The 18,233-nt window shown below is 54.5% G+C and overlaps 1 protein-coding gene across 3 annotated transcripts in view; it reads right to left on the bottom strand.

Moving 5' to 3' along the window:
- Positions 1 to 155: 155 nt before the first annotated feature.
- AHCYL1 (adenosylhomocysteinase like 1) overlaps positions 156 to 18,233 on the bottom strand; it is a 30,434-nt gene continuing 12,356 nt past the window's right edge. For 2 of the 3 annotated variants that reach the window (XM_080367353.1, XM_080367352.1), the window contains 16 exons: positions 11,288 to 11,399; positions 10,784 to 10,927; positions 9,870 to 9,970; positions 9,487 to 9,589; positions 9,130 to 9,224; positions 8,114 to 8,220; positions 7,917 to 8,033; positions 7,635 to 7,698; positions 6,099 to 6,187; positions 5,541 to 5,611; positions 4,015 to 4,109; positions 3,832 to 3,930; positions 3,179 to 3,247; positions 1,918 to 1,996; positions 1,308 to 1,428; positions 156 to 1,158 (listed from right to left, as the gene is read on the bottom strand). In XM_080367353.1, coding sequence (XP_080223479.1) covers positions 1,152 to 1,158; positions 1,308 to 1,428; positions 1,918 to 1,996; positions 3,179 to 3,247; positions 3,832 to 3,930; positions 4,015 to 4,109; positions 5,541 to 5,611; positions 6,099 to 6,187; positions 7,635 to 7,698; positions 7,917 to 8,033; positions 8,114 to 8,220; positions 9,130 to 9,224; positions 9,487 to 9,589; positions 9,870 to 9,970; positions 10,784 to 10,927; positions 11,288 to 11,378 — 1,452 coding nt within the window. In that variant the 5' untranslated portion in view covers positions 11,379 to 11,399 and the 3' untranslated portion in view covers positions 156 to 1,151. Of the gene's footprint in view, positions 1,159 to 1,307; positions 1,997 to 3,178; positions 3,248 to 3,831; positions 3,931 to 4,014; positions 4,110 to 5,540; positions 5,612 to 6,098; positions 6,188 to 7,634; positions 7,718 to 7,916; positions 8,034 to 8,113; positions 8,221 to 9,129; positions 9,225 to 9,486; positions 9,590 to 9,869; positions 9,971 to 10,783; positions 10,928 to 11,287; positions 11,400 to 18,233 lie in introns of all 3 variants that reach the window. The other variant, XR_013924115.1, reaches the window with a different exon arrangement.

Below are 18,233 nucleotides of genomic sequence, written 5' to 3'. Positions count from 1 at the left end.
GAGGGCTTTGCGCAGGGGTCTGCGGTGCAGAGGGCCCAGGCTGGGGTATGGGGAAGGCTCATCTCTGCATCTGTCTCAAAACAAGTGAAACACCCCAAAAAAATAAAAAGCCAAAACCCCAGACACCCCTTAAAACCACCCCATGGTTCTAGGTGGGAGCTGGAGCCATTCGGATGCAGCAAGCGCCCGGACTCGGCAGGCAGCCGCATCCCTGACGCTTCCCCCCCTGCTTTAAAACATCTCTTTTAAGGATCAAAAAGGAAAAGAGGAAAAAACAAATAAACAAAAAAAAAATGTTTTTAACTCAATTAAGGTGCGGTTTGGCTAAAAAAAAAAAACCAAACAACAACCCAAAACCAAAACAAAAAAAAAAAAACAAACCTAGGAGAGATGAGGATAATGCTGGGTAAGCGACCCCCATCCGAATTCAGATTAGCACCCTGAAACAGTGAACTCCCCCGTAACCCAGCCGGCCGCCAAACCTGGGCCAGCAACCACCAAACCTGGGCCACCTCAGCGCAGGGACCTTGGCCGGGCTTGGGGACAGTCACCCATTCGCGAGGTGGCCAGCAGGCGCCACTCTGCTCCCAAGCAGCGCTAGGAGCAGGGATCTAGCAGCTAAAACTGGGCTCTTTAAGGCAATTTAGAAGTTGCAGATAATCCACACAAAGAAAGAAACGTAAGATAAGGTAGAACAGCATCTCCGTATCTGCAGGGATCCCGGCCGAGACTAACGCAGGCTGGAAAGGTGAAAAAAAAAACACACCAAAAAAACAAAAAAAAAAAAAAACCCAAAACATCGCTGCAGGAATGAACTGCCCTTGGCACATCAGGAAAGGAAAACCCTCTCCGGGAGCCAGGGTTGGGAGCCACCGGCGGCTTCAGCCACATGAAAGCAAGAAGCGAATCCCAGGTTGTCTGCCAAGATCAGACAGAGATGTGATCACATAAAAGGGTGAAACTAAGAAGAAAGAGAGGGAAAAAAAAAAAAAAAGTGACCTTAAAATCTGATAAATGTAAAAACAGGTTCCTTGGTTGGTTAAAAAAAAAAAAAAAAGAAAAGAAAAAGGTAAACCAAAATAAAAATTATCTTTAAAAATAATCTCTCTAATGTTGCCTTGTGTGGTCTGGTCCTTCATGGGTATGGTCCGTCAGTATCTAGGAGAGAAAAGAGGGGACACAGTGAGGCCATGGGTGCTCGGGGACACAGCTCCTGGGAGCCGATGCTGGCCCAGGGGGCAAGGGGATGCCCCCACGGCACCCACTGGGTGGGGAGAGGGCAGCCCCCAGCCCCAGCCAGCACTGACCTGTAGTAATTGGGTTTGAAAGGCCCGTTTTTGTTGAGTCCCAGGTACTTCGCCTGATCGTCCGTCAGTTCTGTCAGGTGGGCGTCAAATGAAGGCAGATGCAAGCTGGCGACATACTCGTCTGGGAAGGGGGGAGAGGAAAAAGGGGATCAGGGGATGTGCACACACGCACACCCCCCCGCTGCACTGCCAGGGGCGTGATGTATGGACTCATCATATGGCATGAAAAGGGCCAGAGGCCACCACGCTGGGTCTGGCTAGGCAGCCCTTGCCATCTGGCCCCACGGATTCACCGCCACGTAAGCCGATGGCAGAGCTGAGCACAAGCCCTGGTGCTGAGCAGGGCTGGATGTGCACCAAAAGGCACAAAGGTTGCACGAACAGCTTCGGAGCAGGCAGGCTGCGGGATAAGGGATGCCTGCCACGCTGTAGAACATTAAGGAAAATAAATCAAACCACCTGCACGTATTTCAAGGTTGCTTGCTGCCTCCGATGGCTTCCCTGCACTCCTCCTCTCCCTGGAAGTTTTTTCCAGACCAGGTCTGAGTTTCTCCTGACACACAAAACTGCAGGGCAGGGGGGTAAGTGAGCCCGGGCTCCCTTCACTCACCCATCTTCTTCGGCAGCAGGTACACGTCCTGTTTGTAGCGGCCCTCGGGAGCGTTGTAAAGCTCAATCAGAGCCAGAGCCTGCAGAGAGCACAGGGGACAGCCCGCGGGCGGTCAGGGACAGCCACCAGCTGGGCAGCGCTGAGCACCCACCACAGCACCAAGCTCTTGGCAGCAGACGGACGGGTTTGGGAGCCTGAGGGAGGGGGCAACCATTCCCAAAATGTCTTGAGGAAAGCCTTCCACCTAAGGGTACATCCCTCTCCGGGTCTCCGTAATCCCTCCACCACCGGGGGAGGACCAGAGAGATCGGATGCCACCCAGCTTTTTGCACCATCTGGGCTTAATGCCCCAGGGAAAACCAGAACACAAGGATGGAGGAGACGGGGAGCAGATCCAATTCCCTTAAACCATACGGCTGCTGCGTCACACGGAAACGAAGGGACTGCTCGTTTTAAACTGGCGTCATTACTCCAAAAAAAAAAAAACAACACGGCCACTCCTTCAGCAGCAAGCAAATTACATCTCCCCCAAGTGCCGGTTCACACAGCTGAGAGCCAGGTCCAAAACACATCCCTGGCAGTTCGGACCCACAAGCATGAAGCCAAGGAAATTTCCCACCGTTAGCATGGCTGCCCTCCCCCACCATCGCCATCCCCAGCCATCAGTCCCCTCCACCTTTCCAGCCCAGCGGGTTTCCTCCATCGCTCCCTGACCGAGGCTGCTGCTCGCACAGCCAGCACCGACCGCAGATCTCAGAGCGGAGCCAAATTTAATCACCATTTTCTTTGGAAAGGCAGAGTCATGACAAACAGTGACAAGCCGCGTCTGTCCAGCTGAGCCAGCGCTGATGCTGGGGAGCATTTTAACCACTGACCTCCGCATCCCCAAAATTCACCCCGGGGTTTTTTTTTTGTGCTGTTGAAATCAGAGTCCAGAGACAAAACAAACTCCTGCTTTGAGGTTAGCTTAAAGCCGTGCTAGGGGAGCTCTCCAGTGGCTTACAGCACAGCAGGAGCTCTGCCATGAAGCCTGGCTCGTTTAAAAGCTCTCTCCCAGCTGTAAGCAAACCAGTAAGTTCCTGCCACCATTAACTCATCCCAACAGAGAGGTGGTGGCTACAGTACCTCTAGCACCGGTGCCATCCCAAGGACCCGTCCAACTGCATGTTCCCAGCTTCTTCCAAACCACCCCCACCCCAAGGCTCATGCAAAGCCCCGGAGCATCCTCCACCCCTCACGCCCCACCCCGAAGCCTACGGACCTGAGTGGTGGCCGTGATGGAGAGAACGAAGGTGGGAACCGTCGAACAGCTCAGGTTAAGAAGTCGGCCCTAGGAGACAGCAGGAGGAGTTGGCAGAGAGCTGAATTTGCCACCAAACCAAACTGAATCTCGAGATAGGATTCACCTCTACCCCCTCTGGGGCAGAGGGCAACCCCAGCACAGTGATTCAAGAGCCACCTACACGATCAGAGCATTCAAACTCTGCCTCATTTTCCACCCTAACCCTTAGCTTTAAGGCAGGGAAATTTTGTGGTCCCTAGAAAGAGCCAGTCCCTCCTACTGCCAGAAGAGCTCAAGTGCGAAGAGAACACACCCAGCCAGTTTGCTGCATGGGAAAACCTGCCAAAGCCAGGAGCAGATGGCGTTTGGCTGATAGGGATGGCTCCCAGCTCGGAAGCATGGAGCCAGATGGCACCTCTGTGGCTGCATGTGGTACACGGTACCTCCCTCGTCTCAAGAAAACGAAAAAAAAACCCGAAAAAAAAAAAATAAGAAAAAAAAAAATCAAGAAACCCTTTCTTGAGCTCTGATCCTCCTCCTAGCACCCTTCCACCTGGTTAAATCTCTGTTACAAACTCTGGCACGCAGTGACAGCGGCCCAAAGCAATGTCGCGGCACAGCTCTCGGCGCACCTCGGCCAGCAGCACCACCCGCTTCCCATCCGGCCAGATGACATGGTCCACTTGGGAGCGGACCCGCTCCCAGGTCAGCTCTGGGGTCCGGAGACTGGTCTGCAAGAGCAGGAGGAAGAGGCTGGAGTCAGCGTGGGAGGACAGGGGGGTGGACACAGCCATCGAGGCTGCAGGCAGACTCACCACATCGATCTCCGTGTTGGAGTGGCCCATGTTGCACACGATGCAGCTGTTCTTCATCCGATCCAGGTGTTCCCTGGTCACAACGTTCTTGTTTCCTGCAGGCAGAGAGGGCACAGATGAATCCAAGGCAGTGCAAATATAACCCTCCAATTCCTCCTTCCCTGCGCTTGAGTCACAGCAGCTCAGCTTGGGGCAACATCAGATCAACTTTCCACAAGGATGAGAGCCCACCTGGCTGTGACGGCAGAGAAACACACGGGAGGAACACTGATCTTTGGTCCCATGAACCAACCAGGCTCTAGGAGACCCCAAAATACCCTTAGGACACACATCTCTGATCACAGAATGGGCCTGGACGGGACCTCTGGAGATCAGCTGGTCCAACCCCCTGTGCTAAAGCAGGTTCACCTAGATCAGGTTGCGCAGGATTGCGTCCAGGCGGGTTTTGAATTGTCTCCAGAGGAGACTCCACGACATCTCTTGGCAGCCTGTTCCAGCGCTCTGTCACCCTCAAAGGAAGGTTTTACCTCATATTCAGGTGGAGCTCCCTGTGCTGCAGTTTGTGCCCGTTGCCCCTGTCCCTGGGCACCACTGAAAGGAGCCTGGCCCCGTCCTCCTGACACTGGCCCTTAAGCTCTTTGTAGACATCGATAAGATCCCTCTCAGTCTTCTCCAGGCTGAACAGCCCCAGCTCTCGCAGCCTGTCCTCACAAGGGAGATGCTCCAGCCCCCTCATCGGCTTTGTAGCCTCTGCTGGCCCCTCTCCAGCAGTTCCCAGTTCCTCCTGAACCGGGGAGCCCAGCACCAGACCCAGCACTGCAGATGTGCCTCCCCAGGGCAGAGCAGAGCGGGGAAGGATCCCCTCCCTCCACCTGCTGGCCACGCTCCTCCTCATGCACCCCAGGGTCCCACTGGCCCCTTGGCCACCAGGGCACAGTGCTGGCCCATGGGCAAGTTGCTGTGCACCAGCACTCCCCAGGTCCTTCCCCGCAGCGCTGCCTCCAGCGGGTCAGCCCCAGCCCTTACTGGTGCATGTGGTGGCTCCCCCCCAGGTGCAGGACCCTACACTTGCCATTGTTGAACTTCATCGGGTTCCTCTCTGCCCAACTCCACCGCCTGTCCAGGTATCACTGAACGGCAGCACGGGCTCCTAGTGACCCAGCCACTCCTCCCAGCTCTGTATCATCAGCAAACTTGCTGAGGGTGCACTCTGTCCCTTCAACCAGGTCACTGACGAGGAAACTGAACAGGACTGATGTCCCAACTTATTCACTGATGAATGACTAAGTTGAACAGGTGATGTCCCTCCTCCCAGGGGCTGAGGACTGTGGCCAAACCACAGACTAGGGGGGCAGGAGGAAAAGTTCTTGCCAGAGCACAGCTATTGCTCTTGTAAAACCAGCAGCACACGGCAGCAAAGCGTCCTCCATCCCCAGCTCCCCCAGAGCCCTTGAGACCCCCGCTTTGGAATGACTGCTCCTTCTCAGCCTGCTCCAAGGCTCACCCACGACCTTCTCCATCCCTACCTGTGCAGGTGATGACGACATCCACCTGACGGATTACTTCGCTCAGCTTCACCACCCGAAATCCGTCCATGCTGACAAAAAAGGGAGAGAGGGACCACGATGAGGAGGAGAAGCCTGTTCCCTCTGCCCCAGGCCGGGAGGGCTCTCAGCGCTGTATTGCTGCAGCAGCTCCGAACTGCTCACGCAGCAGCCAGGCTATCCTTCCACACCCCCAGGGACGCCAGATGCGCGAGGAAGGGCTGTGCAAAAGATGTGGCGTCAAACCTGCTCTCACAAATGCTGGAGGAGCCAGCCAGGGGAACATGCGGAGCATAAAGCTAGCCCTGCATGAACCCTCCAGCAGCCTTCCCAAGGCAGCTGGGGCAAAAGTGTCTACTGCTTGGTACCCCACCAGCCCTGAAAGCTGCCCCAGCCTTTCCCCATCGCACCCCAAGCAGATGTCTATTCTCAGACATGAGCCACACAGATCCTCCTGCCTCTGTTTCAGCCCCCCGTCAGGGTTTGAAGGAGGCCAGAAGCAGATGAAGAGATGCTCACAAGCAGCATGTAACATCTTACCAAGCTTGGAGAGCGCAGATGGGGTCGATCTCCGTGACGTACACAATTGCTCCCAGGGCTTTCAGAGCAGCGCAGCACCCCTTGCCGACCTGCCAAAGCAAAGCGTCTGTGTGAAGGTGAACACTGGGCACGCCAAGTGCTATAACCCCTTCCCTAGAACAGCCCAAGCGCATCCCGGACTGGGAGATGCTCGTCCCAGCCATTTGCCTGACGCCAGGAGCAGCTCAGCAACATCAATAGCCAGTGGCACTTCTGCTGCAAGCCCATCTCCCCCTCCAAGGCCACCAGGCCTCCAGCAGGGCCACCAGCTGGCAGCAGCTCTCCAAAACCAACATGCTCGCAGCCTGCACAGCCCCCAGCATTGCAGGAGCCCTTCTGAGCTCTCCTCCAAGAGGAGATTAAAGCCAGCCTGGATAAGCACGCACTTCCCCCACCTGCCTTTGAGCCAAGTGTTTCTGTGGCATTCAGAGCTGCCCTGCACTGATCAGGGGACAGATCCTCCATCCCACACTCCCCCCAGAGGCATGGGGGAGAGCAGAGCTCCTCTAACAGCATCTCTGGCTATCCTCACCATAAAAATAAACTGAAGTCTGGCTCTCCACGCCACTTACCCACACTAACACCCGGCTAAGCTGTGCCCATGCTCAGCCCCGTTTTCTGAGCAGCAAGATGCTGCCAGGCAAGAAACATCTCCAGAGACACCTTCACTTATCGCTCAGCTCTGACCTCAGGTCTACGGAAAACAGCCAGGCAGGGCAAACTGGGACTCCAGCCCACATCCAAAGGGGAAACCAGTGAAGGTGGAAGGATTCCCTTGTTTTGAAGGAGTCCAGTAAAACTCAGGACAGGCCTTGGAGACTACAACTCCCAGCACAGCTCATTGCTGGAGAATCAGAATCAGATGCCACCCTGGAGCGCCTGGGCAAGAGCCAGGGCAGCCTCTCGGTCGAGCAGAGCTGGGCTCCACTGGCGTCTAAATAAATTAGTAAGTGTGCTCCTGCCGGGAAGAGAGCACTTGCAGCTACTGCCAGGCCCTTCGCAGCGCGGGAAGATAAACACCCACGCAGACAGTGCACAGATGGAGGGAAGGTGTCAACTCCCAGCTCCATGCTCTTCCAGGGCAGAATCATTTACAAGTTTGTGATACGATTCCTCTCTGCCAGAACATTATCCCCCAGCGAGATGCAGCCTGCCCCTCCACCTCCTCTGTCACAGGCTCAGCGACAGCCGGGCTGGATGCTGAACTCTGTCCAGGGACAGCAGATGGGAGCACCCATGGGTAGTTAAAATTCAAGGCCAGCGCTCCCAGCAACTGTTGTATTTGCAGCCCAGCTAATCTGCGGGCAGACTGGGAAATCTGATGCTTGTTCTCCAGCCTCCCAGCAGGTTCCAGCAAGATTTCCCTGCTAATTGCTCACCAGGTTTGATCTGCTCCTATATCAAGGGCAAGTGGTCTTTGCACAGGGAAGAAGCAGGATGCTGAGCTCAGGGGGAGGCTGACTCACAGCTCCACCGACTGCCGCTTATGAAACTCACCTCCCCATAACCACAAACCACCACTTGCTTCCCTCCAAACATCACATCCGTGGTCCTCTTCAGGCTGGGGGACAGAGAGAGACCTGTGTTGGGATTAGTCAAGCGCACACCGCTGACGGCACAGGGCAGCGCTCTGCTGTAAGAGCCCCCCCAAAACCAGGTCCTGCAAGCACACAGCAAAGGGCAAAGCAGCAAAGAGCCCAACCTCTGCTCAAGAGGAGCTGGAGCCAAATCCACTGGTGTGAGAGTGAAAGTGGGGATGGGAAGAAGGGTTGGACTCACCCGTCGAGGATGGATTCCCGGCAGCAATATAGGTTATCAAATTTCTGTTTGGTGACAGAATCGTTCACGTTCATGGCTGGGACACACAGCTTCCCGGCCTTGGAGAGCTGGTACAGCCTGCAAGAGGACAAGCAGGTCAGAGCAGAGAACGGCAACTCAATAAAAGATGTCCAGATCAGCCTTCCCAAACTTCCCACCTGTGCACACCGGTCACGCTCTCCTCCACAATTCCTCGGATCTTCTTGAATACGTTGGGGTATTTCTTATAAACCCAATGGGTCAGGTCCCCACCGTCATCCAGGATCTAGAGAACAGGCAAGGAAAAACATAGAGCAGTCAGGCCTTCCACTGGGAAAAGCACTCACTGGGAACAGGATGGGGGGGAAAGAAGAAAAAAAAAAAAAGAAGAAAAAAAAAAAAAAAGAGATGGAGAGCATCTTCAGGCACTAATGGAAGGCTGTTTGGGCAGAGGCCTGGGGGCCAGGACTCCTGGGTTCCCCTAGTTGCCAGCAACTTGGGGTCTCCTCCAAAAGATAGAGGATTTCTTACCCCCTGCGTGGAGCTGATGGATCCTAACAAGGTTTTCTGCCCCCGCTATTGCTCTGCAGCCTGGAAACGTGACCACAGGCAGTACTAACTAAACAGGCTGAGATCAGAAGGACGCCACAACATTCATGCCCTGAAAGCAAAGAGTTGAGAGGAAAGGCTGCGGGAGCTGTCACGGCCCACTGATGCGTGCTGTTGCTTCATTAGTGATCACGGACCATGCATCAAGGCAGTGAGAGGTGTCATGTGCTTTCAGTCAGGGAAAGGCCCCCCGCAGAGAGCCCTCCTGCTCTGTGGGAGAGGGTGGATGGGATCCGTGTCAAGAGAGGAGCTGTTGGGGCAGCTCCCATAGGGGTGACCCTGGGCAGAAAGAGGTCTTGTAGTTTCTCAGCTTGCTGGCAGCTCCAGCAGAAGATGGTACATCCCAGTGGCACGGGAGCAACTCAGGACATCGTCTCTGCAGCTCCTACAACCCTCACGGCTGCCCCCAACCCAGCTCCGGCTGCCATTCTCCAGGATCCCCGCTTTAACAGAGGCTCAGAGGCTTTTGCAAAGCCAGCAGGTGCCCAGGCAGCCCACGGGCTCCCAGGGACAGCCCCAGAGAGGGGTGAGGAGCACCCAGTGACCACTCCAGAGGAACAGGAAGGGCTGGAAGAAGGCTCATTACCATGTTGGCCTGCCAGCCATCTACGTTAACACAGCGGTCAATGCACCACCAGAAGTCATCCTCTGACTCCCCCTTCCAGGCGAACACAGCAACACCTAGAAGAAGAGGAGCATCCTTGGCATCTGCTGAGCTGGGCAGAGCTCCCTCCTGCTTGGCCAACTCAGGAAACCGCGGACAGGAGGGCCAAAGGGCCACACAGAGATCAAACCGCGGCCCACAGCAGGATTAGACCTGTTCATCCCTCCCTAAAAGATACTTGCTCCAAACCATCCCCCAGGGACAAGGCTGCAGAGCCAGGAGGGGCTGGAAGGGCACTGCATCCCCAGGCACTGCATCCCCAGGTGCAGCTGTACTCACCAGCTTCTGCCAAGGCAGCCGCCACTTCATTCTGGGTGGAATAGATGTTACAGGCAGACCAGCGGCACTGTGCTCCCAGCGCACACAGCGTCTCGATCAGCACCTGCGAGAGAGCAGGGTGAGCGGCAGGCCCGGGGGAGCGGTGATGGGCACACGGCGCAGGGCCCCGGGCACAGCCTCGTGCAACAGGCAGACAGGAACCGAGCGGCTCCAGCAAACGTTGCCCTGGGGAAATGCAGGCAGCAGAACTTTTCCAAAATGTTTCCAGAAAAGTGGAGGTGCTGCCTCTGATACCCCAAGGCTGGGAAGCTAAGGGACTTTCCTCCCCAGGGAACAACCAGTCCCTTCCACACCCCAGACACCCCGAAGAAGCAGCCACTCACCGCAGTCTGCGCTGTGATGTGGGTACAGCCCACGATTTTAGCTCCAGCCAAAGGCTTCTCCCCTTGAGCTCGTTTCCTGAGTGAAATCAGAGCAGACATGTCTGCAAAAGGAAGAGAAGGGGGTTAACGATGGCTTAGTGCAGAGAGGTCCCCCCTCTGCCAGAGCTGCTGTCCCTTCTGGGGTCTCACAGGCTACATCCAGCCACACAGGTTTTGCTATAGTCATTACACAGCTGGGGAGAAAACTCCTCATCCCTGGCCTGGCAGGTCTGTCCCAAATGGAACCAAAACACCAGTGTCATTTGTCACTTGATCATGTAACGAGAGAGGTCTGGGTCAGGCGCTGCCCAAAGGCAGTTAAGAACAGTCACCAGCCCCGCAGCAGAACAGCATCAAGGAGAAGCACCTACAGAAGATGAAAACAGTGCTGCCACATCCCAGGACAGCGGCTCTAAACGTGCCTGGATGATCTTTCCCTTCCACAGCTTTGGCAGCATGTGTCTCAAAGCAGCCCAAAAAGCAAAGTTACCCAATCACCCCACTGGAAACGGTAACTCAGCTTCCCACAAGCCGCAGGGGACGGGCTTGAGACTGTCAGTTTTCATGTCTCTGTAGGTGTTGTCTTTGCCCACTGATTGCAAAATGTCTTTGCCCATTGAGGTTTCTCATGCAAAGCCACCAGAACATTAAACCCTGCAAAAGTTCTGCTGCTGTCAGAAAACAGATGCCACACATTTTTAACGTCTGCCGTCACATCTAGCTCTTCCCCACATAATCTGCTGATTTGCTGGGGGAAAGGACAGTGTGTCCAAGGCTGTAGCATGAGTTGCGGGAATGACCGTGGCTCAGCTCCTGGACTCCAGCAAGCACAGCACCCAGCTGCAAGCCCCACGAACTCCATCCTTCACTTTTACCTTGTTCAGCGATCTCGATCTCCCGGCGCCCAAACTCTGCCTGCTTGATGTTCTTCACACAGAAATTGCTGCTGCCTTTGGAGTTGGTTTGTTGTTTCTCTCGGGGAGACACCTCATCATCAGAGCTGTCTGTGTAGGAGGCAGCTAAAGCCAGGAGAGGAATGCATGTTACCCCAGGTCTGAGGAGACCAGGCACCTCAGGTTTCTGCTGCATTTCACTTCCCAGCTTTCATACACACACACACTCACGGCTCAAACTACAAATCTCCTAAGGAAAACCAATATCCAGAAGAAATTCTGCACACTTGTTCTCTAGAGATAACTGGGTTATCAACTGGTAATCAATGCCTGAGCTTCAGGAACCCCCAGAATTATCCCCTCCACGTCTGAGTACAACACAGCAGTATGGAGCATCCTGAGATGCTGCACGAGCAGCGCACTCACAGTGGCACCAGCGCTGGACTTGGGGGAGGACCACGCACGGACGAGGAGCCTGGGACCTACCAGAGCTGTAGCTGTCGGTGGAAGACTGCGAGATGGAGCGGGACAGGGACCGACGGCCCGTCTTGGTTGGGAACTTGGTGAACTCCTGCATGTCATCTGCAAACTGGATTTGCTGAGAAGTGCAAAGGAAGAGAAGTGCTAAATCAATAGGTGCTCCTTACGGCACGGCATCTTTCCAGGCTATACGGGCCTGCGGCTTCCTTCAGTCTACCCTGACTGTTGTAATCTCAGAAATGGCCATCATCAAACGAATCAAGGAATAGATCTGTGGCTACAGACGCCAAAAAATGAAACCCCCTCCTCTGCCTGATCATCTCTGTCACCAGAAGGGTAAGGCAGACTTAACACCTGAAAATAAAAAGAGCACCCAGCGAGGCCTGAAACATCCCCCTTAACCCATCTCAGCTCCCTGACGCTTCTCCAAGAAAGTCAGGCTGCTTGTACAACACAAACACTGGGCAGCCCTCCGGACAAACCCTGCGCAGAGACCCTGCCCCAACCGGTCCCAATGGATTTCTGCCCCAAAACTGCAGCAGCGAGAAAGCTGGGGTGGTCCCAGCACAAACTCAGATCCCTGGGGCTTCCAGGCTCTTCCCCAAGAACAGAGCATCCCGCAGGTTAAAAACACGGCGCATCCTTCCAAAATCGACACTAAAAGCAGGGGGAAGAAAACTCAGCAAGAGAGAACATTTCAACAAAAAGTAGTTGACATTGCATTGGCTTTCAGTCTCCTCTGTATTACAGATGTTTCCATTGTAAGAGAAGCCCTAAAACAGCCACCCCTCCTTCCTCTCTCAGCCAGAGGCAACTCAAGGCTCCAGCACCTACCACTGGCTCATCAAATTCAAGTGCGGTGGGCCAAAAGTAGGGGAAAAAGAGCCCCAAACTGCTCAGCTGCTGCACTCATCCTGTGTGACCACCCAGCAAAGAGCCTTATTGCTGCTTCTGCAGGAGAAAGATGACAAAGATGAAAGGGAATTAGGAAAAGCGCCAGCAAATCCAGCCTGATGCCCCCCTCCCCAGCACACTGCCATGTGGGAGACCCTGACAAAGAGCCCCAGCACAGCTCTTCCCTCTGATCACGTCACTGCAGGATTTAATTTTGCCACTTAACAGGGATGAGACGTCATCGCAGGGAGTGGGATTAACAAAGCATCCCCACAGACCCAGGAGACCTCTAGAAGAGTCCTGAAGAAATCAAGATGATGGAAAGAGACAGGCCACAGTGGCCTTGAGGAGGGGTTTTCCATGCCACAACCATCCTAAAAGCTCCCTGAAAGCTTTGATGCAGCAAACAGCCTTCAAGAGGAGAAGAATGAAACAATTTAGTTGAGATGATCCATCTCAGAAAGGAGGAATCTCCCCAGTCTGGAGCGTCTGCAGCACTAGCAGAGCTATTGGGGCTGTAAAATGGAGCTATGGCTCCTGGAGAAACCCAGCTGACGGGCCAAAAGCAGCACTGGCATTCTGCTCGGGAAGAACAGGGACACGAGAGCCACTGCTCAGTCCAAGGCAGGACACGTAGGGGGGGGGTGGTGACTCCAGCATCCCCTCCAGGAATGGGGCTAGCACCAGATCAAGTCCGTCACCACACCCAGGCAAGCACCCCACGCATTTTTGTGGGTGCTGCTGCTAAAAGGATTTTAGCCAGCTCCTCTGTACTGGCTAAGTTACAGTCTGGTATCTGCTTCCCAGAGCAGGCTTCCCAGCAGACACCTGTGCAATTCTGACGCAAATTGCATGAATTTGCATTAGTGGAAGGAATGAAAACGCTAAATGGAGTTTGCAAGTTTGGTTTTGCGAGTGTTTTAGGTCATTTGCTGCAGAGGGAAGAACTATACGACGTCATAACCCATGGCACCACCGGGAGAGCTGGTACCAAGCGATAAAAGAGGCGCAGAAGCACTTCTAGCCATCAACAGCAGGCACGTAGCAGCAGTGTCTTTGGGGTGCAGGGCTGGAGCTGGCAGGCACAGCGGTTTCCCAACCAAGGAATTGTATTGCTGGAATTTGTTCAAGGTCTGTGGCTTGGATCAATCTTTGCTAGACAGCCTAGGAAAGGCTTGTGCACCTCTGTGCTGGTGTATTGCTCATGGCCATTTCTGGGGTGGGGCGGAAATAAAAAAAAAAAAATGTTAAAAAAAAAATAAATCGATCAGCAATTTCAGAACAGTAAGATTTCAATCCCTTTGCACCCAGCTCTTCCTTTGGCAACTCATCAAACCAGAGGGTATAAACATGCCCCATAAAACAGCTGCTGGCATTAAAACAGCTTAAAGTGTTAGCTGAGGAATTTTCTCCATCTCAGGGAAAGGTTTCCAGGGAAGAGGTGAATCCACGAGGGAAAAAGCAGATAACCCAGGCTTCGCTGCTCCGGCCCAGGGTGCAGGTGGGTGTCTGTCTGGCTTACAGCAGCCAGAACACCGGAGCCCCAGGCCAGGGCACTTCCCTGCAGTGAAATGTGCTGCCTGGACGGTCTCACGCAGCAAATTTTGGGATGCAAAGGGAAGGAGAGGGTGAGGACGGAGGGCTGCTGCGCTCCCCAGCTCCACACCATCAAGACAACCAAGATCTACCGAACACCTTCAACCTCATCAGCAGACCAGCCACGGGTGTTGAGCCAGCTCCTGGGTACAGTCTCACTTCTAAGGAGAAACAGCAGGTCTAGAAACAGAGGGTTTGAACCCAAGGGGAAAAAGAATCACTGCTAAAGAAACCAAGTGCTGAATTAACTACAGTAATCCCTGCCGTGGCTTTACCAGAGCTCATCTGAACTCCACAGCTTAGCAAAATCTGCCCTGTCTAAAATTATCATCAAACATTGCAAGCAGCTTCCGAGTTGAACGAGCCATTCGCACATCAACCCCCCTCCTAGCCCAGCAAATTAACGCGGCATCCGGCAACCAGCCGAGAGGAAGATGAGGGAGGACGGCGGGTGCTGCCACCAGGCAAAGCGACCCAAGCGACTGGCGACGCGTGTGACCGTCGGCTGCGTTACCTTCCACGTGCCGGGCTCTCTAGCTGCATTAAGGCAACAGAGAAAATCTCGTAATCCCTCGGCTTGGCATGGGAATTTGAATGAATGCATCCCCCGCCAGGGGCTGCAGATGACCGAAGCCAGTCTGGCTGCGGCGAGGGGGGGACGGGGATGGGGACCGTCCAGCTGCAGAAAGCACGATCGCGAATCGCATCCCAAACTTCATCCTGCTGGATGGAAGCAGCTTTTCCAACCGGGTGGAGCACAAGGGTTTGAGAGCAAGGAAAATATTTTTTCATCCCAGCAATTCATGACCAAGGAGGCAAAACAACACAGCACCTCTATCTCTGCACAGAAACAGAGCCGGGGCGGCTTCCAGCGTCACCATCCCCTTACAGGACAGGATGGGGCCAGGGTCCTGGGTAGACCCCTGTGCCAAACGAACAGCTCCTTGCTCATATCACAGAGGGGTTTGGGAGATGTCCTGATCTGACATCTTCCAGCCAAGTTTTTGCAAAACAACACTGAACGCTGCCTGCTCCCAGTCACACCTGCCAAGCCAGAAAGAAGTACATTTTTCTCCCCTTGTGAAATCTGGCACGTCCGTGCCCATTCCTACACGGATCCAACACTTTCCAAGAACGGCCACTGAGGTTCCAGGGACCCCTGGGTCCTCCCAAGGCAAACACCAGCCACTTTCTTTGGCTGCACTGCCCAGCACATCCCAAAACCACCATGAAGCTAAACAGTCCGCTTCAAGGAGCTTCTCCCCGTTAGAAGGTACCTGCCCACACATGGGCACAGCGGCTGGGGAGCCCCGAACCCAGCAGCACACACAGCCTCTTTTGTTTAAATTATTGCCACATAGAAAGAGCAAACAGATCCCAGATCCGGACTGCTACCATCGAAACGAACCGGCAGCTCGTGACTGCTGGGTGTGCCATCCTCAATGGTTTATCCTGCATTTTTCCCCAGCGTTCCAGCTCCAGCACAGCTTTTTTGAGCTTAGCGAGTAAGAGAAGTTACACACACCCGATTCTGAGCTGCAGAGGACTTTGTAAATCCAGCCGGATTTACTTCAAGCACAGATGAGCCAGGCACAGTCCCTCTCACAAAAGACAACCCCACTTCTGATTTGAAAACTCTTTCTGTTCCTGAACGGCTGCAGAGAGGATGCTCAAGCTCCTTCACCACGCTACAGCCCCAATCGCATCCTCTGCGGCCTCGGGGGACGGCAGCGGAGCAGGTTGCGGAAGGAGGATGAAGGGGTTTTGGAAAGCATCCACCAACTCACAGCCATCCCCGGGGCCGCATGCTGACCCGGTTCACTGAGGTGCAGGCTCCACAGGGGAAAGGACACGTGCCAGGGAGCAGCTTCAGGCTCCCATCTTACCGATACCACGTTTGCCTTAGCAAGTCCTTTTTTTTAATTATTATTTTTCATTAAGGACAATGCAAGTGATGGCACACCCACAACAGCTTAAAAAAAAAAAAAAAAAATGCCCTTACAGCCGCTTCTGTCCTGGACTAAGTGGTGGGGTGGGTACAAAAGCAGGCTCTGCACATCACCCAAGACAAGAAGGAAGCAGCGAACCACCTAAAACCCTCCAGCCTCCTAAATTCCCTCCACCACCATCCATGGACGTGATGATGCAGCAGCAAGAAACAGCAAAATCAGAGCAGAACGTGTTCTCACCGCACCACAACCACCTGGAATGCGAGAAAGTCTCTTTAATCCACTTCTGCCCTCCCAGGGGAAAGCCTGGAAGGATCCAGGGTCCTGAGACCTTTCCTTTGGCTGCAGAAAGCAGCAGAGATCGGGACTATTCAGGGCAGCCAGTTCCCCTTATTTAATCTCCTCTCCCAAACAAAAACCCTCTGGCAGAGGCTGGGAGGGCACTGCTGGTTGCCCACGCTGCTAAGGCAGCCCTGACGTGCCCTGTCTTTTAAGTTCATCGTTTCTTTGTCATGCCCAGAAATTCAACCAGACTTTCTTTACAGCTTTATAACTGCTTTCCAGCTCGGATCAGCACTCATCCTGCTCGCCAGCCCCACTGCACACATGAGACATGATCAGCGGCTTGCACCAAGGCTGAGTTTTGCAGACCTGAAGATGATGGGCACTTTCACACACCCAGGCTTCGAACGCCGAGGATTTGTTATCTGCAGAAGGATCGTTTCCTCCCGGGGAGCTGCAACCACCTTCTCAGGAGGAGCTGCGTCCTGCCAGGCTGATGAGTTTGGGCATTTCTAAAGGACAACTTGTTTTAATCCACTTATTTGCAGAAGAGAGCCAGCACCTTCAGTCAATGCAGCAGCGAGGGGAGGAAAGAAGCGGCCCAGAGGCTGAGGTCTCCAGCCATGCATCAGCAGGGGGAGGGGAGATAACCAGAATGAAGCTTTTTTTTTTTTTTTCTATTCTAGGTCAAAAAGAAGAGACTAGTAGCAGGTTTGCTTGTGCCACCTCCTCAGAGAAGGGATAGCACTCTTCCAGACTCTCCTTCTGCAACCACTTGGGTCCCACAGGGGACCCCATGCTTCCCAACCAGGAGAAATGAGCCCTCCCCAAAGCCATCCACAGCTTCCCACCACACGTGCCTCCCTTGGGACGAGGGGCCGAAGCCCCCCCAAGCCCACTCGCCGCAGGTTCCCAGTGTCTCTCCCCTGCGCTGGCCCCGGGGCTGGTGGCCATCCTGCCACGGCCGGGGGAATGGCAAGCGTGGCCATGCCAGGGCGCTTGGTTTGTTCAGAGGACTTGGCTGTCGCTGTCCTCAGACCCCTTCTGCCCCGCTTCCAGGCTGGGAGAGCCAAGCCCCTGCTCCCACAGGACAGCATCTAGACACAGAGCAGGGAACCCACCGTAGTCCTCAGCCCTCCAGGACACAGCTCCTGCTCCACAACCCAAAAGGACACATGTATTTTTGGGGTGGAAATGGGCAAGGTGGACACAGATGTTCTTAAGGTTCCTCTCCTGTGAGGTAGCCAGCCCTGAAGGGGTATTTCTGGACCACAGCATCCCGTAAGGATTGAAGGAAAGGAAAAATCAGGTACTTGGAGCAGAGGGATGGGGACATCAGGATCAGTAAGGCTCCCACCCTGACCACTCGTCATCCTCACCCCCAAATCACTAGCAAGGGGAAGTTTCTGAGGTGGATTCAGCTACGCAGTTCATAAACCACCCCATTTTACCAGCTCCGAGCTCCGACCAAGTGAGCCAACACACACCTTGGTGACAAGCGGCTGCGTGAATTCACACGAGGCTGCAACCAAACTCATAGGACAACCAGACTCCCAATCCAAACCAGTTCAGCAGCAAGAGATACCCCAGCCAGAGCACAAGGCCAGGCATAGGCAGTGGGGTGGGTGGGTGGGTGGGTGCGTGCGTGTGTGTGGTGGTGGTGCATTAGCAGTGCCCATGGCTTCAGTCCCACCATGCCACAGGGATGCTGGAGGCGCAGGCTGGCAGGCGGGTGCTCAGCAGGCATCTTCTGTTCCTCCACATCCACTGGCAGAGCACCAAGGGCCCTGGGGAGAGCTAGAGGTGGCACAGCCCCAGCTGGAGATGTTGTACGGAAGAACACGACCCACTTCTGCTGCCGGTGTGGCCTTTGCAACAGGAGGCCTTTCACCTGATGGTTCCCCCAACCCAAACCTTCAGAAGAAACCTCAAAGTGCTTTGCTTGGACAACACAGCTGGGAAGAGCTGCCCGAGGGTGCTGCTTTTTGTGGATGGAAGCACGATCAGTGCTGAATTCTGTGCAACTTGGCTCTGTACCTCTAGCCCCCAGAGGGTTCACAGGGCAGGTTTTTCTTCCCGGAGAGGCAGAGACCTGGCTGGCACTCTCCCCGCCAACTCCCTGAGCAGGAACTGCAGCCAGATCTCTGCCTGGAAACCTTTACACCATTCTCGACAAGGAAATAAATGGCACTGAGGTCCTGGCAAAGTAAACCGGCCAAGCCCTGATACCA

Source organism: Falco punctatus, assembly GCF_963210335.1.
Source record: "Falco punctatus genome assembly, chromosome: 17".
Lineage (NCBI taxonomy): Eukaryota > Metazoa > Chordata > Aves > Falconiformes > Falconidae > Falco > Falco punctatus.
Note: the sequence above shows the minus strand (reverse complement) of the source record. Positions and strands in the feature narration are given on the sequence as shown.